General features: G+C 35.2%; 1 protein-coding gene across 2 annotated transcripts in view; it reads left to right on the top strand.

Moving 5' to 3' along the window:
- The window catches only part of VPS13B (vacuolar protein sorting 13 homolog B), a 425,569-nt gene that overhangs the window by 52,463 nt on the left and 352,271 nt on the right, over positions 1-20,835 (top strand). For both annotated transcript variants that reach the window (XM_064647722.1, XM_064647715.1), the window contains exons 9-16: positions 1,698-1,793; positions 2,132-2,254; positions 3,582-3,719; positions 5,076-5,163; positions 10,224-10,415; positions 11,004-11,173; positions 13,086-13,280; positions 14,871-14,995. In XM_064647722.1, the coding sequence (XP_064503792.1) occupies positions 1,698-1,793; positions 2,132-2,254; positions 3,582-3,719; positions 5,076-5,163; positions 10,224-10,415; positions 11,004-11,173; positions 13,086-13,280; positions 14,871-14,995 (1,127 nt within the window). The remainder of the gene's footprint in view (positions 1-1,697; positions 1,794-2,131; positions 2,255-3,581; positions 3,720-5,075; positions 5,164-10,223; positions 10,416-11,003; positions 11,174-13,085; positions 13,281-14,870; positions 14,996-20,835) is intronic.

Genomic DNA, 20,835 nt, shown 5'->3' with positions numbered 1-20,835 from the left:
TCGTACAACAGTTATGTGCCTGATTATACACCTAATACCATCAGCAGCTCCCTGAACCTTTATTGCCTGTGTGGCTTGTCATCTGTGCACAAGAGCGTTGCGAGGGGCTTTATGCTTAGTTTCTCTCAGCTATTTTTGTTTGGTGGCGTAGCAGGGCATTGAGCTGCTCGGCAACTGTCAGGAAGGCTGAGGCAAATGACTTTGGAAGCTGTAGGCATTCTGTGGGAAGGTTAATGTTTCAACCTCCTGGCAAATTTGGTTGCAAAATTTGAGGATATCAACAAACATTGTCATGTTCTTTTATGTCAATCTGCTTCAGTCTTCATTAAAAAAGGCTAAAAATAAATAATGGAGAATCTTCTCTTCCTATGTTACTTATCATCCCTGGGACACTTAAACCCAAACAAACTACCAGGACTCAAATTTCTTGTTTTTCGTGGCTCAGCATCTTCTTTTGCACTTTGTCATACAATAGTGATTTTATGCTCTTTCCTCATGTGAGAAAAATCATTAAAAATAATATGAACTTATTTTTGAACATACTTTTCTGGGGGCTTTCCTAGTGCTTCATTGGCAAGTTCACGTGTTTTATATTGGGAAGTGATTAAAAACTACTTAGAGTGTAACATCTTACATTCTATAAATTTTAAATGTGAAATGATGTATGATATTAATATGGTGACAGTTAGGAGGGAAACAGAATTCATTGTTCTGCTTGCATGCAAAGAATGTATGGAATTAATTTGTGGTTCATACTTTGGTTAAAAAATAAGGTCATGTTTCTGCATTAGCATTATGAACAGTTGATATCATTCCAGCTAAAAATCATGCCAAATTAAATGTAGCTTTCTCTAATAATGGTGAAAATTATTCTTGTAATGTCTGAGTTCTTTTAATCAATTAATTGCTTTTCCTCTACTATAATTGCACACAGGTGAAGGGTGATCAGTGATTTTTTTCATCCAATTCTCTTGGACATTTGGATTGCAAAATTTTAATTTGAAACAACATCCATGTATATTCACTCTTGAAAAAAATGAGAGCCTGTGGATGTTTTTATATAAAAATTAGAATTTGAACTATTTAAGCTGTTCAACATAAACTAAGTGTTTTTTTGGTCAAAATATAACATCATTATTTTGTACCTCTTTTCTGTTTTTCTTAGCTGTAGGCTATGTGCTTTTATTAATCTGTGTTTTACCATTTTGAATTTTTATTTTGAAATAATTCAAGAAATATAAATACATGTTCCTCTTGGTTGCCATGACAAGAAACAAAAATGGGTATGGTTGTAACCAAAATATTTTTGTAATATTATCATGCTGTTTAATTATTTCTGGGAAGAATAAATAACATATTTATTTATTTTTACAGCAGTTTGTGAGCTAATTTGTTATTATATTAATAATGCAGCTGTGTATTTCTTTCATCTTTTTACATAGTTTCTCTTTAGATAAGGAAACTAAAAATACTATAGTGGATTTTAGACATTCTGTCATGGCATGTTTCAACCAGAAGTTGCATATGAGAAGTTCCAATATGGATAATGTGTTACAGCTGTTTAATTGCACCTGTTTCCTGCCTATTAATAAGTTTTGGCCCATAGTTTGTCTTCATCAATTCTGTATATTAATGACATTACTGCTGTTTAATACTAATATTGACTTTTATAATGTGTTTATCCTGTTGTTTCATAGCTCACTGAAATGCAAGCTGAAAGTAGTTATTACAGCCCTCAGAAAGTAAAATCCAAAGAAGTTATATGCTGGGAACAAGAAGGAACAACAGTTGAGGTAATTTTCCTTTGACTGGGCTTTTTTGATTTATCATAAGTAATGTAGCAAATACTTACCAATAAAATATTTTTTAATTGTTTTGTTGCCAAGTTTTCATATTCTGTCATATTGGATGTGTTTGTTGTAATAATCACTTACATATAAATTCTCTAAATTTCTAGTGCTGTGATGATGAAATACTAAAGTAATCTCTTCCTTTGAAGTGCCCTTGTGATTGCTATTTATTAAAGCTCTAAATACATAAACCTAAACATATTTTGGTTCACTTTTGTCCACATTTTTTATTTCTTGGGGAGTAGAAGTCTTAAAAAATACCACTTTTTTTTCCTCACTAGGTTCTTATGAAAGGTGAACTTTTCTTTGATTGCCAGATTGGTTTTGTTGGTTGCCAAGCTATGTGCCTTAAAGGAATTATGGGAATTAAAGATTTTGAAGAGAACATGAATAGGAGCACTGAAGTGAGTATGTTGAAATATGAGCTGACTTGCTCAATTAGCAGTCCTGTTATGCTTTATTGATTGCAAAAATGGAAAAGACTGCTGTTACAAATTGCGATTTAAGTTTTTGAATGTTACTGGTATATACGACTCAATTCTATTCCTCAGAGTTGAAAAGACAAATATTTCAGAATGAGAAGAGGCAAAACAAGACTTTTTACTTTGACAATAGTCCATTATTGTCTATGTCTGCATACTTTGATTTTATATAACAAATACAAACAATTGAAAATCTTTGAAAGTGCTTAAATGAACAGAAGGTTGGAAGGGAGCAAGTGGGAACACTGTATACTGAAGATAGTAGAAGTGTGGTACAAATATCAAATGAGTATTTTACCTAATTTTTCAATAAGGTTAAGAGAAATATTAAATTAAGGAGTTAAACAGTATTAATATATATATTTTAAATAGAAGCAAATCTTCAATTACTTAAGACAAAATCAAGTATGGGGTACTTTTAAAATATTTAATGAAGTGGTGCATTAAATTTTAAATTCGATAACGATTTTTGGTTGAACTGTAGATAGAATAGTGTCCTAAGGTACTGGAGAACAGCAACTATTATCTTTTTTAAATAAAAAAGAGTAATGCAGCCAAGAACGGACCTATTAACTTGATGTTAGTGTTTTGTGAAGTCTTGGAATGTATTTTAAGGAGAAAAATTAAGATTATGAAAGAAAACACAAAATGATTATATTTATGTCAAATATCTCCTAATCTGCAAAATCATGCACTGTACTGTGATAGGTATGATGGGACAGATTCTTAACCTGTGAGAGAAGCATGGCTTGGCATTCATCTCAAGTGTTTGTGTATGCAACACAGAAACCAAAAAAAGATCTAGATATCCTTACACAACTTTAGTTTATGATATGGAATTTTAGAGATGCAGTGGGACACACTACATGGCTGGTGTGCTGCAATGGATAGAAGTGGGCTTTTCCAGAAAGAGAGGCTGAAAAACTGTAAAAATGCTCTGTTGTCCTTGTTAAGTACAAGGGAGATGTTGCTGGGGATGTGAGGGTGGGCAACAACCTTGTCTGCAGCAACTATGAGATTGTCAGCTATAAAATCATTTTTATTGATTTGAAAATGGGGAGGGACTTCAGTGTTACTTCAGTGAAAATAATTTATTTATTTTATCTTCATTCATAATGAAATATACTCTCGAGGGTTGCTACTGTGTGTGTGTTATTTGTGTGTTATGACAATTGAAACTTCTGTTAACTTGACTATGTTGGTTTTTTTTTTCCTCCCCTGCCATATTATTTTGTACTACCTCATGAAGGAGGCCTACTTCTTTAATTGTGGAGAAAATTTGAGTACGAAAGGGATGACGTATCTTACCAATTCACTATTTGATTACAGAAGTCCAGAAAATAATAGTATTCGGGCAGAATTTATATTGGATGCAGCTCATCATAAGGTCAGAGAATCAGATTTTTCTTAGAAAAAAATTCCAATGCTGTCTAATAGATTTCTAATAACTATCTAGATCTGTGTACTACTACAGGACTGATTTTTCATTACTTTTTCATGTTTAACTGAATCTTACTTTGCAGCTGGCCAAAAGAAAAAAAGTAAATCTGTTTGTGTTAAAAAAAAGACACCCACAAACACCGAGCCAAAAAACCCCCCAAACTGAAGAAACATATTCGAAAGAAACCTCAAACCCCCATCTCCTGCTCCAAAATGAGAATTAATTCCACAGTTTCCAAAAGCACTAGCCACAGAACACTTTAAGAGAAAAATAGGTATGAAAGAATGCTAGCAAAAGCTTTACCAGCACATACTTTAAACCCAAACAGTAAGTGGTCCATGGTTTTCAAACTAAGAAGTGCTGTCTTGGAAACCAGATTTGGGCAGTGTTAATTTTATTGTTCATGTCCTATGTTTGTCTACTTAGAGAAAATTTTACTAATCCTACCTTTTCTAGAGACAGATTTTCAGTCACCAATAGTGTCTGTTGTTGTAAATTGTGCAGTAAAACTTTATTCTCTGATTATCTGTGATTACTAAAAACTGTATGTAATGACCAAGGTGGTTCTCTGTTCATAGTTGGAGTTCTATGCTCTGTTTAATGTACAGATAATCCATTTACAATTTAGAATGTGTTTAATTTCTTTTAAATTTAAATTTTACTATTGTCACCTTTTTAGTACTACTGAAGTGTAACCTTGAAGAATCCTGTAAAAATGATTAGTAAAATCACAAGTAGTTGTATTCAAACTTTTCCCATATAGTGTTTTAGTTACTCTATGCTTGGTCTGTCTTCAATGCTTTTAGATTTGCCTATTTTTTTGGCGAAGCAAGTTTGCTATGTAATGGATTATATTATGTATAAATCTCAGTGATGGCATAAAGTCTTAATGTGTTTCCTGTTGTTTAAAGATAAAACTACAATGTTGCTTGAATAACAAAGCCAGATTGAATGAGCTTAAGTTTTCAGTGTACTTAATTAGGTAGATCTGTTGCATGCAAAAGATGAAGAATATTTACTCCATTAAAGGTACTAATTGACTAGATGTTATTGATGAATTGGTCAGCATGTCCACTGGAATTATGGATGTGGATTTGTGTGGCCTCAAATAGAAGTTACATTACCTATCAGAAAGGTGAATTCTTTGGGATAACCTCTGTCCTTTGTTTTGATAAGCCTTTCCGTGTGTTGATGCACAAATCCAAACATGAATATATCTCTCTAATACCAGTCTATCAGTTGGTAATCTCAAGATTCTATCCTTATACAACATTTTCTTTGTTTGCTTTGCTGTGTTGGTAGGAGATGTACACAGAGATAGCTGGAATGCAGAGGTTTGGGGCTTTCTACATGGATTACTTGTACACAATGGAAAGCACCAGTGGGAAAGGTACCTTTTTTTCTTCGTTTACCCTGATAAATAATAGAAACAAAGACTTTTCATGCCTAGATGGTCCTTGACCAACTGTCCTCTAACTTATCTTAGATTTACCATCAAAACCATCATTAAAACGCTTTCATCTTTGTTTCTTCAATGATGTCTTTGAGGTTAGCTATTTTGGTTAGCTGTTGATTGTCGGTGTTGCTATTTTTTTTTTTTTCTGCATAAGTAATCACAGTGATATTTTTGTAGCCAGTTGTTAAACTGAAAGTAATTAGCTTGTAGCAGTGGTGAAGTTCATAAAGTATGATGTCTTTTTCTTTTTTTTAAAGTTATCATTATTGACTTTGCATGTAAAAAAAAAATCTTTTGAGAAAGCCTAGTTGAAGAATGAGGTTGACTGTGTACTTGCTGCAGAAGATGAAAAGGACTGTGATTTTTCTCCTGCAAATTAAAATGCAAGGATGCAAGATAGTGTGGAGGCTTAATCTTGAAATATATGTATCTGAACAATTTTGTGAACAAATAAACTATGTGCACATAGATATTGGCCAATTCTAAGTAATTTTTGAGATTCCTATCAATTCTTTTTTAAGTCTGAGAAGTGAATTTAATGCAGTAAGTATATCTACTACTGTGAGTGTTACAAAAAAAGGGACAAAGGAGTTTATCTATCAGTAAGAAATACATACATGTTTTTACACATGTATTCTCATCATTAATTGCAATGTGACTTCCCCCCCCCCCCAGTTCTTCTAAGACTGTCATCTACAGTTGCTGCTCTGCAGTTTCACTGTCAAACTAATAGTGCTTTCTTCCCCACCTGTGTATTTATTATTGTGAATACTATTTCTCTGGACATCTGTTGGGAACTTCTTGCTGTTTTGTGACTGAACATTTATCTGTCCTGTCCTTGCTATCTAATCCAACTCATCTGTGGTTTGTTTTTTTTCTTTTTTTTTTTTTTTTTTTTTTTGTTTGTTTTTTGTTTTGGTTTTTTGTTTGTTTGTTTTTTGTTTTGTTGTTTTCTTTTTTGGTTGGTTGGTTGGTTTGGTTGGTGCTTATATTTTTTTGTTTGTTTGTGTGTGTGTGTTTGTTGTTTTTGTGTGTTTTCTCTCTATGTAAAAGAAGTCACAACTCCTAATGTTTGATTTTGTTTTCTGGACTTGTTGGGCATTAAGAATAAAAGGAGTAGGAAAGAAACTTCCAGTTTCCTTAGAGGATGGATCATGCAAAACTTAAAAAAAAAGAAGTAAATTATGCTATTGTCTTTGACTGTAGAAGAATACACTAGGAAATTTAACAATTCTTTCCTGGTTCTGAGGCTTTCCTCTGTGCTATGAGTGCCGTGTGAAGCTGAGAAAATATACAATTAAGTCAAGATTCTACTGCAGTCTACTTCTGGTTTTAATAGTGATAAATATTTAATTGTGTGTTGAACTCTTATGTAGAGAAGTTGAAAATCTCGGGTAAGCCTTATCTCCTTTTTGAATCTTGCTGTAAAAAATTGAATATGCAAAGACTATTTGATTATGAAGAAAAATTGATTTTGTGGAATATTTTGTCTTGTTTCTCTGAATGCACAAGGAATGCTGTGATCATATCTTTTTCTGACTTTTAACTAGCCCTTTTCAGGAATGACTGAACTCAGGAATGAATTTATTTTCCTCAATGCCAGGCTACTGGTATATTCTGACTACATTTTTCCCTCTTTAGCTTCTCTTCTTTTTCTTCCAGTTTACTTTCTCAGAGCCTTAGCTTCTGTTTTCTACATCAAGGAAAACACTTCACAAAGTGTAGCTTGACTTCCTATCAAGCTGTGTGCTTTTATTTTGGCATTACTCCTTTAATTTCAGCCACCTCTCTACATAGAAGAATGGAATGATTAATTTTTAAGTTGTTAAAATAGTTGTTGTTTCTCTAAATCAAGAACTTAAAACTTTGAATTTTCAAATAGTTTTGTTCCTCAGAAAAGCAAATGTGGTGTTTTCTGCTAGTTATTTTCTAGTTTATTTTTCCATATTGTGGATTAAGTGCATAGTTATTAAATAACACATAAAAAGAGGTGTAAATAATTTCTCTAAAATGAAGATATAAATACCTCAAGATTTTGAAAACAATATAAACCTGCTGCACTTTTAATATGTTGTTTATATGAAAGTTTAAATTTTACTATTTCTTATTTTGATATTAACTATTTTTTTAGTTACAATCAGTGCACACCACATTCCATAAAATACCCTAACCCAACTTAAGTTATAGGAGGCAGTTACTGTGATTGTAAGATTTTTATCTGTCAAGGCAATTTTGGTTTGACACATTCTTTGCACCTTTAACCTTTCCTGAAGCATAGAATTACTGATTAAACCACAAGTGCCTCCTGGATAACATTAACCTCAGGAGTTTCATCTGTCACTTACAGAAGTGCATTAATCAATTTCAGTATTTTGAATGAAAACGAGATAGTCATGCACAGTAGTTTTATTTTGAAATGCTGCCTGTCCTCCCCTTCCTGTATTTTTCTGGATTTTGGCTTCGTGTTTCAATGCAAAACATTTTCCCTGAAACATTATGTAGCCTGTCAGTTCCCTGATCGCTGATTTGAGTGACCTACAGACCTAGCGGGGTGTACTTTTGAAGTTCCATTTTGTTTGTAATGTGTACTTATCTTGGTGGCAAGTTTATTATGCAGCACTCATTTTGGTATTTTTTGTCAGTTAGAATTAGACATAAGGTTTACAGAGAGCTTGAATACTCAATGATCAAAAATTGTTTTTCTTTATGCAACTGTGAAGTTTCAAGTCACCTGTGATCACCTAGTTCAGTAGAACCAATAGATTTTCTATCACGTTCTCTTTGCACTTAGAATTAAATGGGACTGTTCCAGAAAGTGGTTTGTATAAATTCTGTCACTTCAATATATTATTCATATACAAGCAAGTATAAGTCTTTGAAAAGGTAGGCTGTTACTACTTCTGGCCGTATTATTTTTTGGCCTTTTTATGTGATGTTATGGCTTTTTGCTCTTTTTAGTCGTGTTCATCTGAACTGAATACTCTGTAGAATTGGAAGGATAAAAGTATGCATGTTAACTGCCTGTAAAATAAATGCAGGAGGCTATATACTGGCTTTTTAAGAAAAAATCTTTTTTGGAATTTATTAAAAAGGTTGTAACTCAGTTCCAGTTGAAGATTTGGATAGGTTTTATAAGATAGTATCTTTCTATTCTTTTATCTTTCTTTTATTATTCTTTTTCCTCTCACATGGAACACACCAAGGGAAGCAGAGGCTATAAATGCTCTTGCCATCAACTTCTGTTGGGCTTTTAAGGATAAAGTTAATTCTTCTGCTGAGTATATAAGCCTGTAAAGGCCTGCAGAGCATTAGACCAGCTAAGTGTCAAATTGGGCATAGTCTTGGTTTGTTCTACAACCTTTCTTCTCACCAATGCTTAGAAGCAACAACATTTTATTATTTAAACACAAGGGGGGAAAAAACCTATACTTGCTTCCTTTTCCCCCAAGCTCACTTCCACCAATAGAAAGACTATTTTGAATGAGTACAGTAAAGGAGAGAGGCAAAAGGGAATGTTACTCTGGAAGGTAAAAGACTGGGTTCCTCTCAGGCAACCAGAAATTATGGAATTGTTAAGGTTGGAGAAGAACTGCTACTGAGTCCAACCATTAACACAGCACTGCCACGTTCACCCCTAAACCATGTCCCCAAATGCCACATTCATACATTTTTTAAACACTTCCACCCATAGGGATTACAATACTTCCCTTAGACAGCTTGTTCCAATGCTTGTGGCCAATTTCAGTGAAGAAATTTTTTCCAGTATCCAATCTAAACCTTCTCTGGTGCAACTTGATGCTGTTTCCTCTCATCCTATAACTTCTTACTTGGGAGAAGAGACCGACTCCCATCGCCTTGCTACAACATCCTTTCAAGTAATTGTAGTGAGCAATAAGGTCTCCTCTCCAGGCTAAACAGCCCCAGGTCTGTCAGTCACTCCTCTTAAGACTTGTGCTCCAGACCTTTCACCAGTTCCATTGCCTTTCTGTGATCTCAGAATCCATTTAGTCTTGATGCTTATTTTGTCAGACTGACTGTTCATTTATGTAATGATCAGCAAGACATTTAATGTTTAGTGCATGTGTCAAAGCAATGAAGACACGGTCAAAGTGATGGTTTATTAGGAAAAAAACCCAGTTCTGCAATTCTGCAAACTAAATATATTAGAGGGATGAGGGTATTCTTTTACGAGTCGTATGTAACGGGAAAACTTGAGCTTCTAAAATTTGCATAATTTAACTGAAGGATTTCTGTGAAGTATGTTTAGAGAAATAGTCATGCTGTTTGGTAACTGATGAATAGCCTGTATACAGTGAATGTATGGTTTTGGTCTACCTTATTACCTGACCTTACTGAACCACTCTTTTATCTCTGTGTTGGTTCTTCTAAAAACAGCCTGAGACCTAATGATTAAAGAGGTTTGTTTTCTCACTGCCCATGCAATAGTGAGTTGAGGTAAATGTGAACGGAAGGAAGGGTTTGCCTTAGCTGTCAGTCTGGTTTATGACAGTACAAATGAGTGTAATTCTCATGGCTGTGTACAAGCAGCTAACCTTTTAAGGGCCCAGGTCTGTAATTTCTTTGCAGTACACCTTTTCCTTGATTGTTGGGGATGGATATCTTCGTGACAAGCTGTAGAAAGTTTTGAACAGCACAGCTGTCATTGGCACCTGGGGTTAAGTTGCCATAGAAGTTTAGACACCTCCAGGCAATACTAAACTTGAGAAATACAAAGTTCATGGAAGGGTTCCTAAGTTGTACTCTGCTTGGAGGCAAGGCAAAAATTTGCCCTGTTTGCTCTGCATTAAACAGAAATAATGTTAAAAAACATGTTAAACCAGTCGTGGTCTATTTGTGTGTTCTGTTTGCACTGTTATATTTTTATATATATTTATAAGTCTGTGATCATAGGATTTGAAACAGAAGTGGCTGATAAAAAATTTTATTATGTCCAATTGTTTGGTGTGACTTGTTATTTATAAAACTTCTTGTAGTCTCTGGGAATCAGCAAGACCTCTCTTCAGTAAAGAGTGAAGATTTTGGAAATGTTCAGGAGATGTCTACAAAAAGCCTCATTGTGGGCCCGCTCAATCTTCGGCTGGATAGCAGCGCTGTACACCGGATATTGAAAATGATAGTCTGTGCTCTGGAACATGAGTATGAGCCTTACAGCAAAACTAAGCCAGGTTTGCTCCTATTGCATATACACAAATGTTCAGAATTAAACCAGACCAAATTTATTGCTCTTGAAGGTCCAGCTTCCAAGTAGTTAAACTCAAAACCTTTCAGGGGATTTTATGAGTCTGAAGAGCAAAATGTAAAATAAAGATAAAATTCATTGTAGTATCCTCATCAGTGTTGGATATACTTCTGAGATAATTTCAGACACTTTGGACGCCATTTGTTTTAATCATGAAACTCTTGTTGAGTAAGAAGGGCTTATTTAATTGACTAGCTTAATTTTGGAATCTTAGAGAAGAAAGTATCCTTGTTGATATTTATTAGTTTGAAATAATAGTTATACAGGATGAAAATGCATGGAAACAAGTTATGGTAAACAGTTAAGAGAAGAGCAATACAGATTTCAAAGTCAGGAAAATCCAGTTAGTATTGCATTTAGCCTTAGGTAGAACCAGCATGGAATAACATTATAAATTATGGGGGGGGTGGGAAGCTTTGCTTTTTTTGCTAGTCCCTAATCGTTTCTGAAACAGCAACTGTAGGACACATTTTATATATTTTAGTGAAACATATGTAATCTTGATTTATTGTAGATATTACAGATGGAAACAGAACTGTGCCAAGCTCAGAAGAAATAGCATCACTGGAGGAATACATTCCCACTCGACTTACAACATTCACTGTTCTCAAGTGTACAATTATAATCCCTGTGGCAGAATTCAATTTACTAGACCACTTGCTTCCCATAATCATGGGTGAGAAGGTATGTATGTACAGATAATTATTCAGTTCTTTATATTGGCATGTGCTATTCCATATAAATTTTCTTACTGGTCTGTGATTCCATGTGCTGGATACACTGCTGAATTCTGAATTGGTTTGGTGCCCATGAGCCTTAGCTCACCTAAGACGAGTGGGATGTAACTAGTTAGGCTTATTAGCTGAAGATGTCTTGTACTTATAAGAAAAAATAATTGTGAAGAAAAAAGATTCTAAACCATCAAGGAGATGAAAAAGTAGTAGCTCCTTTGATCAGAAGAGTACCTGTTGTGCAGGTCTTCCCAGACTTGGTAGAGTCTGAAATCTTTTAATACAGAGGCTCAATAAAGATGTTAACGGCCAGCTGTGTGTGTGCTAGTTCCAGCCAGGATATGAGCAGGACATGGGCTGTTACTGAGAATTTAACTACTGAATGACTTGCTCGGAGAGGCAGAAATTTCCTAACAGCCTTAATTTGTTTTATTTTCTGGATATGTGTAGTATAACACCAGCTAAAGAATCTGGTTTTATTCCTATAGGGTTCCTTCCTCAGTGCACAATGCTGAGGTACTGTAGAGATGAGGCTGGAAGGTATTCTATGGATAAGGGAAGGAATGGGAAAAGAGCAAAATCTATCAATTCTTGATTTAATTAAATTTCTGGAACTTCTGTCTGATATTTCATCTGATAGGCTGAGAAAGTTGTTGTTGCTCAGACTGGAGAAGAGGATGCTTCAAGGAGCCCTCATTGTGGCCTTTCAGTACCTAAAGGGAGCTTATAAAAAGGAGGTAGAGGGAGTTTTTATACAAGTAGATAGTGACAAGACAAGGGACAATGGTTTTAAACTAAAAGAGAGCAGATTTAGATTAGATGTTAAGAAAGAATTCTTTATTCAGAGGATGATGAAGCACTGGAACAGGTTGCCCAGAGAGGTTTTTCCTTTTTAGAATTTTTTAGCACATTGCATTGTAGTGGGGCTTTTCACCTTATGGGCATGGGAAGATGGTATTTTTATAATGGGAGAACAGTCCCATGTTTGTTTTAGATGTGGGGCAAAGAGTTTAAATCAAGTGAACTTTTTGGTTGGTGTAGTCACCACTTGGAGTTTCAATTTACGTTTCCTGAATGAAGCCATGCATATTTAAAATAACAATTTTGAATTTTAGATTGAAAATCATATATATGTCAACTTACTGTCCTATTTTGATGGAAGTTTAATAATTGTTTTGGATTTATAGAGTAATTTGGATTGGAAGAGATCTTTTTAGGTGTTCTCCAGGAGTCCAACATCCTGGACAAAGGAAGAGCAGGTTGCTCCAGGGGTTACTCTGTCAAGTGCTGAATTAGCACCAAGAATGGAGAACCTATAAAAAACTTTCCTGTAGACCTAATTTGAATTGCCTGTGTTCCAGCTTGTGTCTGTTGTCATCCTCTTACAGTACACCTTTGACAAGAGTCTGGCTCCCTCTTCTCTCTACCCTCCCAGTAGGTAGCAGTAGACAGAAGTAGCATTTCCCTCTGGCCTTCTCCAGACTGAATTACTTCAGTTGTCTCAGTCTTTCTTGAGACAGAGCTCATGTCCTCCAACCCCATAACCACTTCGTTTCCAACAAACTTATTCTCATATGTCCATGTCTGTCAGCTGTTTATCCAGCACTGGCTGAGCCTGGCCTGGGGCAGCCCTTGGTCTCACCTCACAGAGGCTGCCCCTGCAACCCCCACTGCCCACCACCAGAACCTGATCACCTGCACCCAAGACAATTCTGGATAAAAAGTTGATGAGTATAATGCTGTGGTATCTGTCAAGAGTTAATTACAGGTAGATTTGCTTGTGTATGTGGGTAAGAATATGTAGATATCATAAATAATACATCTGTAATTTAATAATTGTATGGTTTTTTTCCTCTGTCACGTAGAACTTAAGTGGAGTGTTAAATGCTGCAAGTTTCCATCCCCTGCGGCCTTTACCTTCCATCCGAATTTTGGTGGATAAGGTTAACTTGGAGCACTCAGTGCCGATGTATGCTGAGCAACTGGTGCATGTGGTCAGCAGCCTTGGCCAGCCATCTGACAACCTGCTTCATTACTGTTACTCACACTGCTATCTGAAGGTAAAGGAAGGCTTGAGAACTGTTTCTTGCTGCTGTGCTGAAAAAAAAAGATCATACACATATAGTTTAATCCTAAGTGTTAGCATGTTTCTTGGGAGAAAGTTTTCAGCTTGTCTAAAACAGCTTGTCTAAAATGATGTAAAGACATTTCACATAACATTGTTGTTTGGAATTGCTGCTTCTGACTGGAGCCAAATGCTTTGTAATATGAACAGAGAACTTCGTGTGAGGAAACTGCACAGAGCGAAGCCCCAAGGTCTTTGTGGCAAGGTTGAGTTAAAATAATGTGGAACGAAACCTTTTTCTTCTTCCCAGATAATGCTCATAGAATATGTAGATTGAGTGCTGGAAAGTACACTTAGACACTTGATGGGTTGTTATGAGGAAAAGCCATCACTACTATTGATGTAGCAATACCATGATAGTGAAGGTATGCAATCAAAAACTGTTGACTAACAATTTAATTGTTTTTTGTTATAAGAGGAAAGACCTCTGAATGTTCTCAATTAAAGAGGCAGTATGTGAGAGGAGTTCTTATTGCGAGGTTGGGGGAAGCTTAAGCTATGGGAGATTGTTTTGGGAGTATTCAGTTGCCCTCTGCTCTCAAGAGGAGTTTTAAAACAGGCCTTCCAGCCTTTTAGGGTGGGCTCAGGCAGTTCAAAACCTTTTGGGTGCTAGTAAAATGTAAATATTTAATACTAGTACTGTTAGTTTTGCTCAATTTTTCAATTATCTATTCACTTCCATGCTGATATCTTAGTAAGAATTTCATTATTTAAATCTTTATTTTCTGCATGAACAAAACTCTGTTCCAGAATTGCATGGCATGCTTTAAGTTTTCTGTGTGATATGTTTACCTTCTGTCACATTTAAAGTGATTGGTATTGCAATATTGCAAGTCATGTTTTTCAGTTTGAGGGGATTTTTCTATTCAAAAACTTTACAGCAGCAACATTTGAACATCAGATTTGAGTTTTAAAGGGTTTATTTGCTAGCTTTAATATTGGCCAAAGTGGTCTGTTCTTATGTGAATGGTGGTACAGCATTATAAAAGGCAGCTCTACAAAAGTTTGTTTTCCATATTGAACAGGGAAAGGAAAGCTTTTTGAAGGAAAAAAAGCTTTTTGATTTAATAAAAAAAATTAAACTAGAGGTTTGCAACTGAAGTTAATTTGTTGTTGAAGGAAAGCTTCTAATTTCCTTAAATGCCACTTTTTCATATCAATGTTGTTACAATTACCAAAAGTGATTTTATTTTATATAAAAGGCATTGTGCGATCTGCAAGTTAAAGGATATAGAATAAAGTATTTGAGTTATTAAATTGTAATTCAGCATTTTGTTAAAAATTCAGCAGAGCATAGTTAACACTTTTTGAGGAAGAAAATATTGTTGTATGTATTCCTGTAGGGCATTATTTTAAGTAACTTTCAGTAGCTATATTTCTGTTTGGGTGAAAGGAATTATCTAAAATTAATACATAATTTATTTAATGTTTATTGAGTATATTTCTATATATTATGTTATAAAATAACTTGAAAATGATCTAATCATGTGGTAGCATACTGTTTGACTAACTGAATTTGTTCCAGGTATTTGGTTTTCAAGCAGCACTGACTTCTTTGGACAGTAAAGGATTATACTGCATCCCTGTTCCAGTTATCCCCTCATTCAGTACTGCTGTTTATGGCAAGCTGATCAAGTTTCCCAAATACTGGTGAGCATTAAGCCTGAGCATTAAGTGTTTAAGTAATGCACAATTACTTTTGCATTTCTAATGAGTGACGTAAAAATGCAAAGCTTCATATATATCCCTAAACTTTTCTGTCTCATCTGTCATATTCTACTATTGTTTGTTATTATTAATAAGTTTCTTTGTAAGGATTGCTGTTAATAAACATTTTAGACCGTTGTTTGGCCAAGAAAGCAACCTCCACAAATGGCTTTGTTCTAGACCTTGTAGATTTCTGAAACCAGTTTCCACTCGAAGTTACATACTGCTAGCAAAGCTTGATGTGTTTAACTGAACAGCTCTTGCTGTTTTAAACTCAACCAAATAAAAAACAACAAGTTGGAGGATGAAACCCCAAAACATCCCGACCCCACAAAGTCTCTACTACACTTTTATTTATCTCTCATTACAGTTGGAAGTGTTTTAACATTGTGATCAGGTATTTTAGCTGTTTGTAGTAGTTCATATGTTAAATGAGAACACTTTTCTTCTGAAACAAATTCTGTGCGCTGTTATGAAATGAGCTATATAAAATTTTTTTAAACTTAATTGTCATGGAAAATTCAGTATTTAAATTAATCTTTTCAGTTTAAATCTCGTGGACATAGATGTCAATGCATTTTTAAAATCTATTTTCAGGAAAATGCATTTTGGCAATACTTTGGACAGGATATTAGTTTTCTTTGTCCTTTCTTTTGAGAAGTAGCTGTCTGTAATACTACTTTGACTAAACACATGCAAAGAATTTTACATAAAATGACAAGAAAACGTGTTAATATGTTAAATACTTTGGCTTCAAACATTGTGTTGAATAGCTAATTTATAAGATACATTTGTTTGTGAAAGCTTAATGGTTTAAGAAAAAAGGTCTGTGTCTGTGACTGTTCTTAGTGCCACACAGAGAATATACTAATTTTTCTCTCACAGGCTGTGACACCATGTTGAATGTAAGAGGGTTTTAGCATTATCAGAACACCACCAGGTGGTAGTAGCCTAACTGGCTTTGTCATATTTTTTATCAATAGTTTACAAAAGTATTAACCTCTTCAAGTTAATTGCTGTTGTGTTGCAACCTTTTTCTGAAAAATAAAAAGTGGTACCAGGATAACCCATAATCAGCACTAATCAGACTACTTCAGGACTTGGTTAAGATTGACAGTCTTTCATGACATCACCTAACATTTAACACTAAGCTCTGGTTAGTGATCCTTGTTAGCAAACTGTAAGAATTAATTAGTGTTTAATGGTAAACTTAAATTTATTTACTGTATTATAAATCCCAAGGTTAGTTATGCAAAATCAAAAAAATTATTTTTCAGACGAAAAATAGTTAAAGGAATCTGTCATCTGACGAGTTCAAGTGCTGCTGCTTTTTCATGAGTGCTCTTCTGCAGGTGCTTGTGCTCGTTATGCTCCATCTCTTTCTTGCTCACCCATGCCTGGTGTCCCGTGCTTTTCCACATGTGCACTTGCACACTTGCCATCACGCTCTGTCTCACGTGCTCGTGGTCTCGCGCTCGCTCTGTCTCACGTGCTCGTGGTCTCGCGCTCGCATTCTCTCGCTCGCGCATTCTCTGATTCTCTCGTGGTTTCTGTTTTGCTGTTGTTTCTCTATCTCTCTCTTTTAAAAATGCATTGTATTGTGGGGTGTGCTCAGCTGGAAAATAGGCTAGGGTAGATTAATAACGTAAAGGAGCAGTAGTTTTGGGGAGTGGAGGCAGGGGAATGGTCTTGCTAAAACAGCAAATCATCTATCAGCATTTGTTAGTAGATCTTGTAAGATCAACACTTATTGTGGTCTAGTGTATTTTAATATTTTTCTCACTCTTTTCCTGTGATATGATCTTTTTCTAAAGCTTGTTTATTTATTAACAGTACAAGATAATTATATAAAATGAACTTATTGCAAGGATTTATCTAAACTAAGCAGCACCAATTTGTGAGTAATAAAGTAGAAAAACAAATGAGTACAGCAGCAGCCTGGTTAAATGAAGTGTAGTTTGAAGTGAATAAAACTCCAGATGAAACACATCAAATAGCACTTCAACTAAATCGAAATCAGCATGAGGACTGAGAGCTTCATTGAAGTCATGCAGTGAGTGAGAATTAGTCTGGTAGGATAACCTGGTAATGTCATTAAACTTAAATTCAATCCTCCCTCCCAAATTATACCACCTGCTTTATTTGGATTTGTGGATTTCACATTCCAGAGTTTCTTAAAGTACACACATCTGATGCTACATGTGTTCTTCTATTTCTTCGTAGAAAATATATACCACAGACCATACCTTTTAAAAACAAAGACATTTTATGAACTGTTATGGAATCCCTTAGGTAGTATGTTTTGAGTTAGCAGTGAAAATCTCAACTTTATTTCTGACATAAATCAGTAGAATAGCTTTCTTTTCTAGTTTCAGTACAATAATCTTAAAATGTATACAGTGTATAAAATACTGTAGTAATATTAATTTTTTAAAACTGATTGATAAACATTGGCAGGATATTTTAAGAGATAAAATTTCAACAGCATCAGCCCAGTGAGTTCCAGTAAATAACCATAAACTGTCATAAAGTGCTGTTTTGTTTTTGTAGTAGATTGATGTCTGTTTTAATTGCAGTTAATACTCTATCTTACTATAAAAGAATATGCTCAAACTCACTAGTTAACTAAGTCTTGGACATCCCTTAAATTGCATAGCTAATCTATTTTTTTTGGAAAGTACAAACCATCTGGTCTTTTGTTTTCGTCAAGCATAACAAGATGCAAAATACATTCATGTCAATATTTTACAACTACTTTATATAGTGTTGCATGTCAGATTGTAAAGCAGCTTTCAGAGCTTTTAGGAGGATGTCTAAAACCAACTGAGAATTAGCAGAATATGGTTAAAAGCCTAGAATGAAGGACAAAAATGTTTATTGCCAAACAGGAATTAGCTGATTTCTTTCCCTTTTGTTCTTTTGGCTACAATGTCTGTGGTAACAGATGAGGTAATCTAGTATAAGACACTTTAGTGTTATAACCCTCTATCACTTATAAAATACCACTTTGTTGTACTTCTGAAGAATATTAAACTAACATTACACAATATATATTCTTAATAACCTTCCTTGTATTTTTCTGATATCTGAATGATAGTGAAGTGTCCTCTGTATATTTTGAGCTAAATACCAGTCCAATTATGTGTGTTATTGCATTGCATTGCTTTTCTTAACCTGTTCCAGACTCTCGTTTTTCTTTATCAGGTCTGTGGGAAGGTTCTCACTGTCTCTGTCTGTGACAGCTTTTGATACTCTGACTGGCACACTAGGAAGTTAGCCTTTTGGCTAACTATTATGCAGTGATATTGAGAAATATACTTTGCCAGCAACCTGAACATCAGCATTTTACTTTCTTACCTGACTTCCTGCATTTTATTTTGAATTTGTCACCATGTAGTTGCGAAATGGTTGCTTTGTACACACAATTTAGTTTCTCTTACATTTTTTAACTTTAATATTACTATTACAAAAATGGAGGATTCTAAAGCCCTCATTATTACTGTATAGGTTTCTGCTCAAATTTTTGTTACTGTGAAGTTGTTTGTATTTTCATACAGCTTTGCTTCCATTTTCTTCCATGATGTGTCCCCTTACAAGGCAAACATCCCTCTCAGTCATAGCCATGTACTAGTGTGCCGTACAGCAGTATTCCTATTGACAGAATTCATTGTTAGACTCCTTACACAATCCAGTAAGGTCATTATAGGCTCCAGTATGAGTCAGCATGTGCATCCACTCATGTCTGCTCTGTGTCATTTTGTAAATCCTGTGTGCTTTTGATGATATCCCAGTGAACTGACTCGAGTGACAGCAATTCATGTTGATCCACAAGCAGATTGGTTGATGAAGATCTGGCTTCTTACACAGTAAGTTATTTAGCAAGGAAGTTAGCTCCTGGTGACATGGCCTTTACCTACAAGGTACTATTGTGATGACAGTAGGAGATTTTAGGATTTGCTGCTCACTGAAGAGAGGATTAAAAGTGTATTATGGGGTATCAGGTGAACTATCTGTCTCTGTTACTTTTTTGATTGAAACATCTTTGCAGGGCGTGTTCAGTGGAGTAATCTGCTTAGAATTAGAAATCACAGTAGCTTTCTGAGCTTGAGAGTCACAAGACGTAGCTGTTGTGCTGTTCAGTGCAGTTGAGCTAGTAAGAGGCAAGCAGACCCTATTGGCAGGAAATACAGAGCCCAATATCCACAGACTGGGAACACGAGATCGTAAATCTAGGAAGTTTTCTCATAAATTGACACTTCGGTCTTGATTTTGGCAGCCTGTTTTACTGGCTAGTCATGGTAAATCAAGAGTAATGTCAATTTAGATTGGGTGTGGATTGCATTTCACATGGGCAGTTGAGGGGCATGCTTGTTTCCTGGGTCAGAAGTAGAAACAGGTTGAAAACACATGAAACTCATTTTGTAGCATTCAGTTGTGACTATTAGTTATGTTAGTAATTGGATATATCTGCCAGATGAAAATTCAGGGTAGATTGAATGCCTGAACAGATGCCATCAGTGTATGGGACAGGGGAGTTTCAGCCACATCAACGTTGTGCCAGTTAGAGCTAGCACATGTTAAAACCTGTCTGAACCATTGAGATATGCCAGTGATATGGGCTGTGCAAAAGCAGAATGCAACAGTCATTCTCTTGGGTTCTGCAGAGGTGGTTGTGTAGAATTGCCTCAGATGTGAACAATCAGTCTAGGGAGTGTACTGGATTGCTTCAGCATTGTATATTTCCCTGCCATTGCCTAGAAAATGCATCAAAGAACATAATACTAAATCAGATTTTTAAAATTAACTTATTGGTAGCTGGTTTTGGTCAGGCTTTGAGAGCAGCAACTTTGACAGTTTCAGAAATTGGTTTACTGTGCATCTTTGTGTTTGAGGAGTAAGTATGGCAATATCACAGCACGTTGCGAACAGTAATAAAGGGTGATTTAACAGCTTTAACAGGAGAAGGACTTTTCATTGAAAATGTGATTTAACATATCTTGCATTATAAAAGTTCAAGGGAGCCAATGCTTGTGTGTAAGGATGAAGATGCTTAAGGAACTTGTGTGGAACATTTTATAATCTGTGGTGATATTAATATGTCAAATTTCAGCAAGAACATTTTGGGGCACTTTTCAACTTCTGGAAGGAGTTGTTGTCAGTTACCAAGAAGAGCCCTTAGACCAGGAAGAGTTTTGCATCCTGAGTACATGACTTGCAGCTTGATTAGTGTGACAACAAATTAACTTCAGTTGCAAACCTCTAGTTTAATTTTTTTTTAAAATCAAGTCCAGATCTAATGTTACTGCTTCTCAGCAGATGTGGCAGGCAGCATTCAGCAAATCTGTTAAAAATTCACTTTTAATCGGTGTAAATTGGAAGCAGTTGTATTGTTCAGTATTGTCCACAAAGAGGAAATTCAGCAGAGTTGACAGTAAAGGGTGGTCATCTGTAGTGTTTCCAGTGTAGTTATTTAGACTAATTAATTGTCAAGTCTCTTCAGTGAAAGTAAATTAAGCCCATTGACTAATATCTGTCCAGGGAAAGTGATTGCACATGGCTAATAGTTAATCCTGGTTATTATAACTGTTGCCATCAGTATTTGCTGGCATTTGTACTAAAAACAAGAAAATGGTATGTCGAAATGTGTGGGATTTTCAGGGTTAAAGACAAATTTTGGTTAGAGACTGGTGAAAGGTTTCAAAAACTTAGTCTTAAAGCCGAAGTGCTGTTCTGTAGCATAGATTCTAAAGAAAAAATGAATCATTAATATATATTCCTTTTGC

This window comes from Pseudopipra pipra, chromosome 1 (assembly GCF_036250125.1).
Source record: "Pseudopipra pipra isolate bDixPip1 chromosome 1, bDixPip1.hap1, whole genome shotgun sequence".
Taxonomy (NCBI): domain Eukaryota; kingdom Metazoa; phylum Chordata; class Aves; order Passeriformes; family Pipridae; genus Pseudopipra; species Pseudopipra pipra.
Note: the sequence above shows the minus strand (reverse complement) of the source record. Positions and strands in the feature narration are given on the sequence as shown.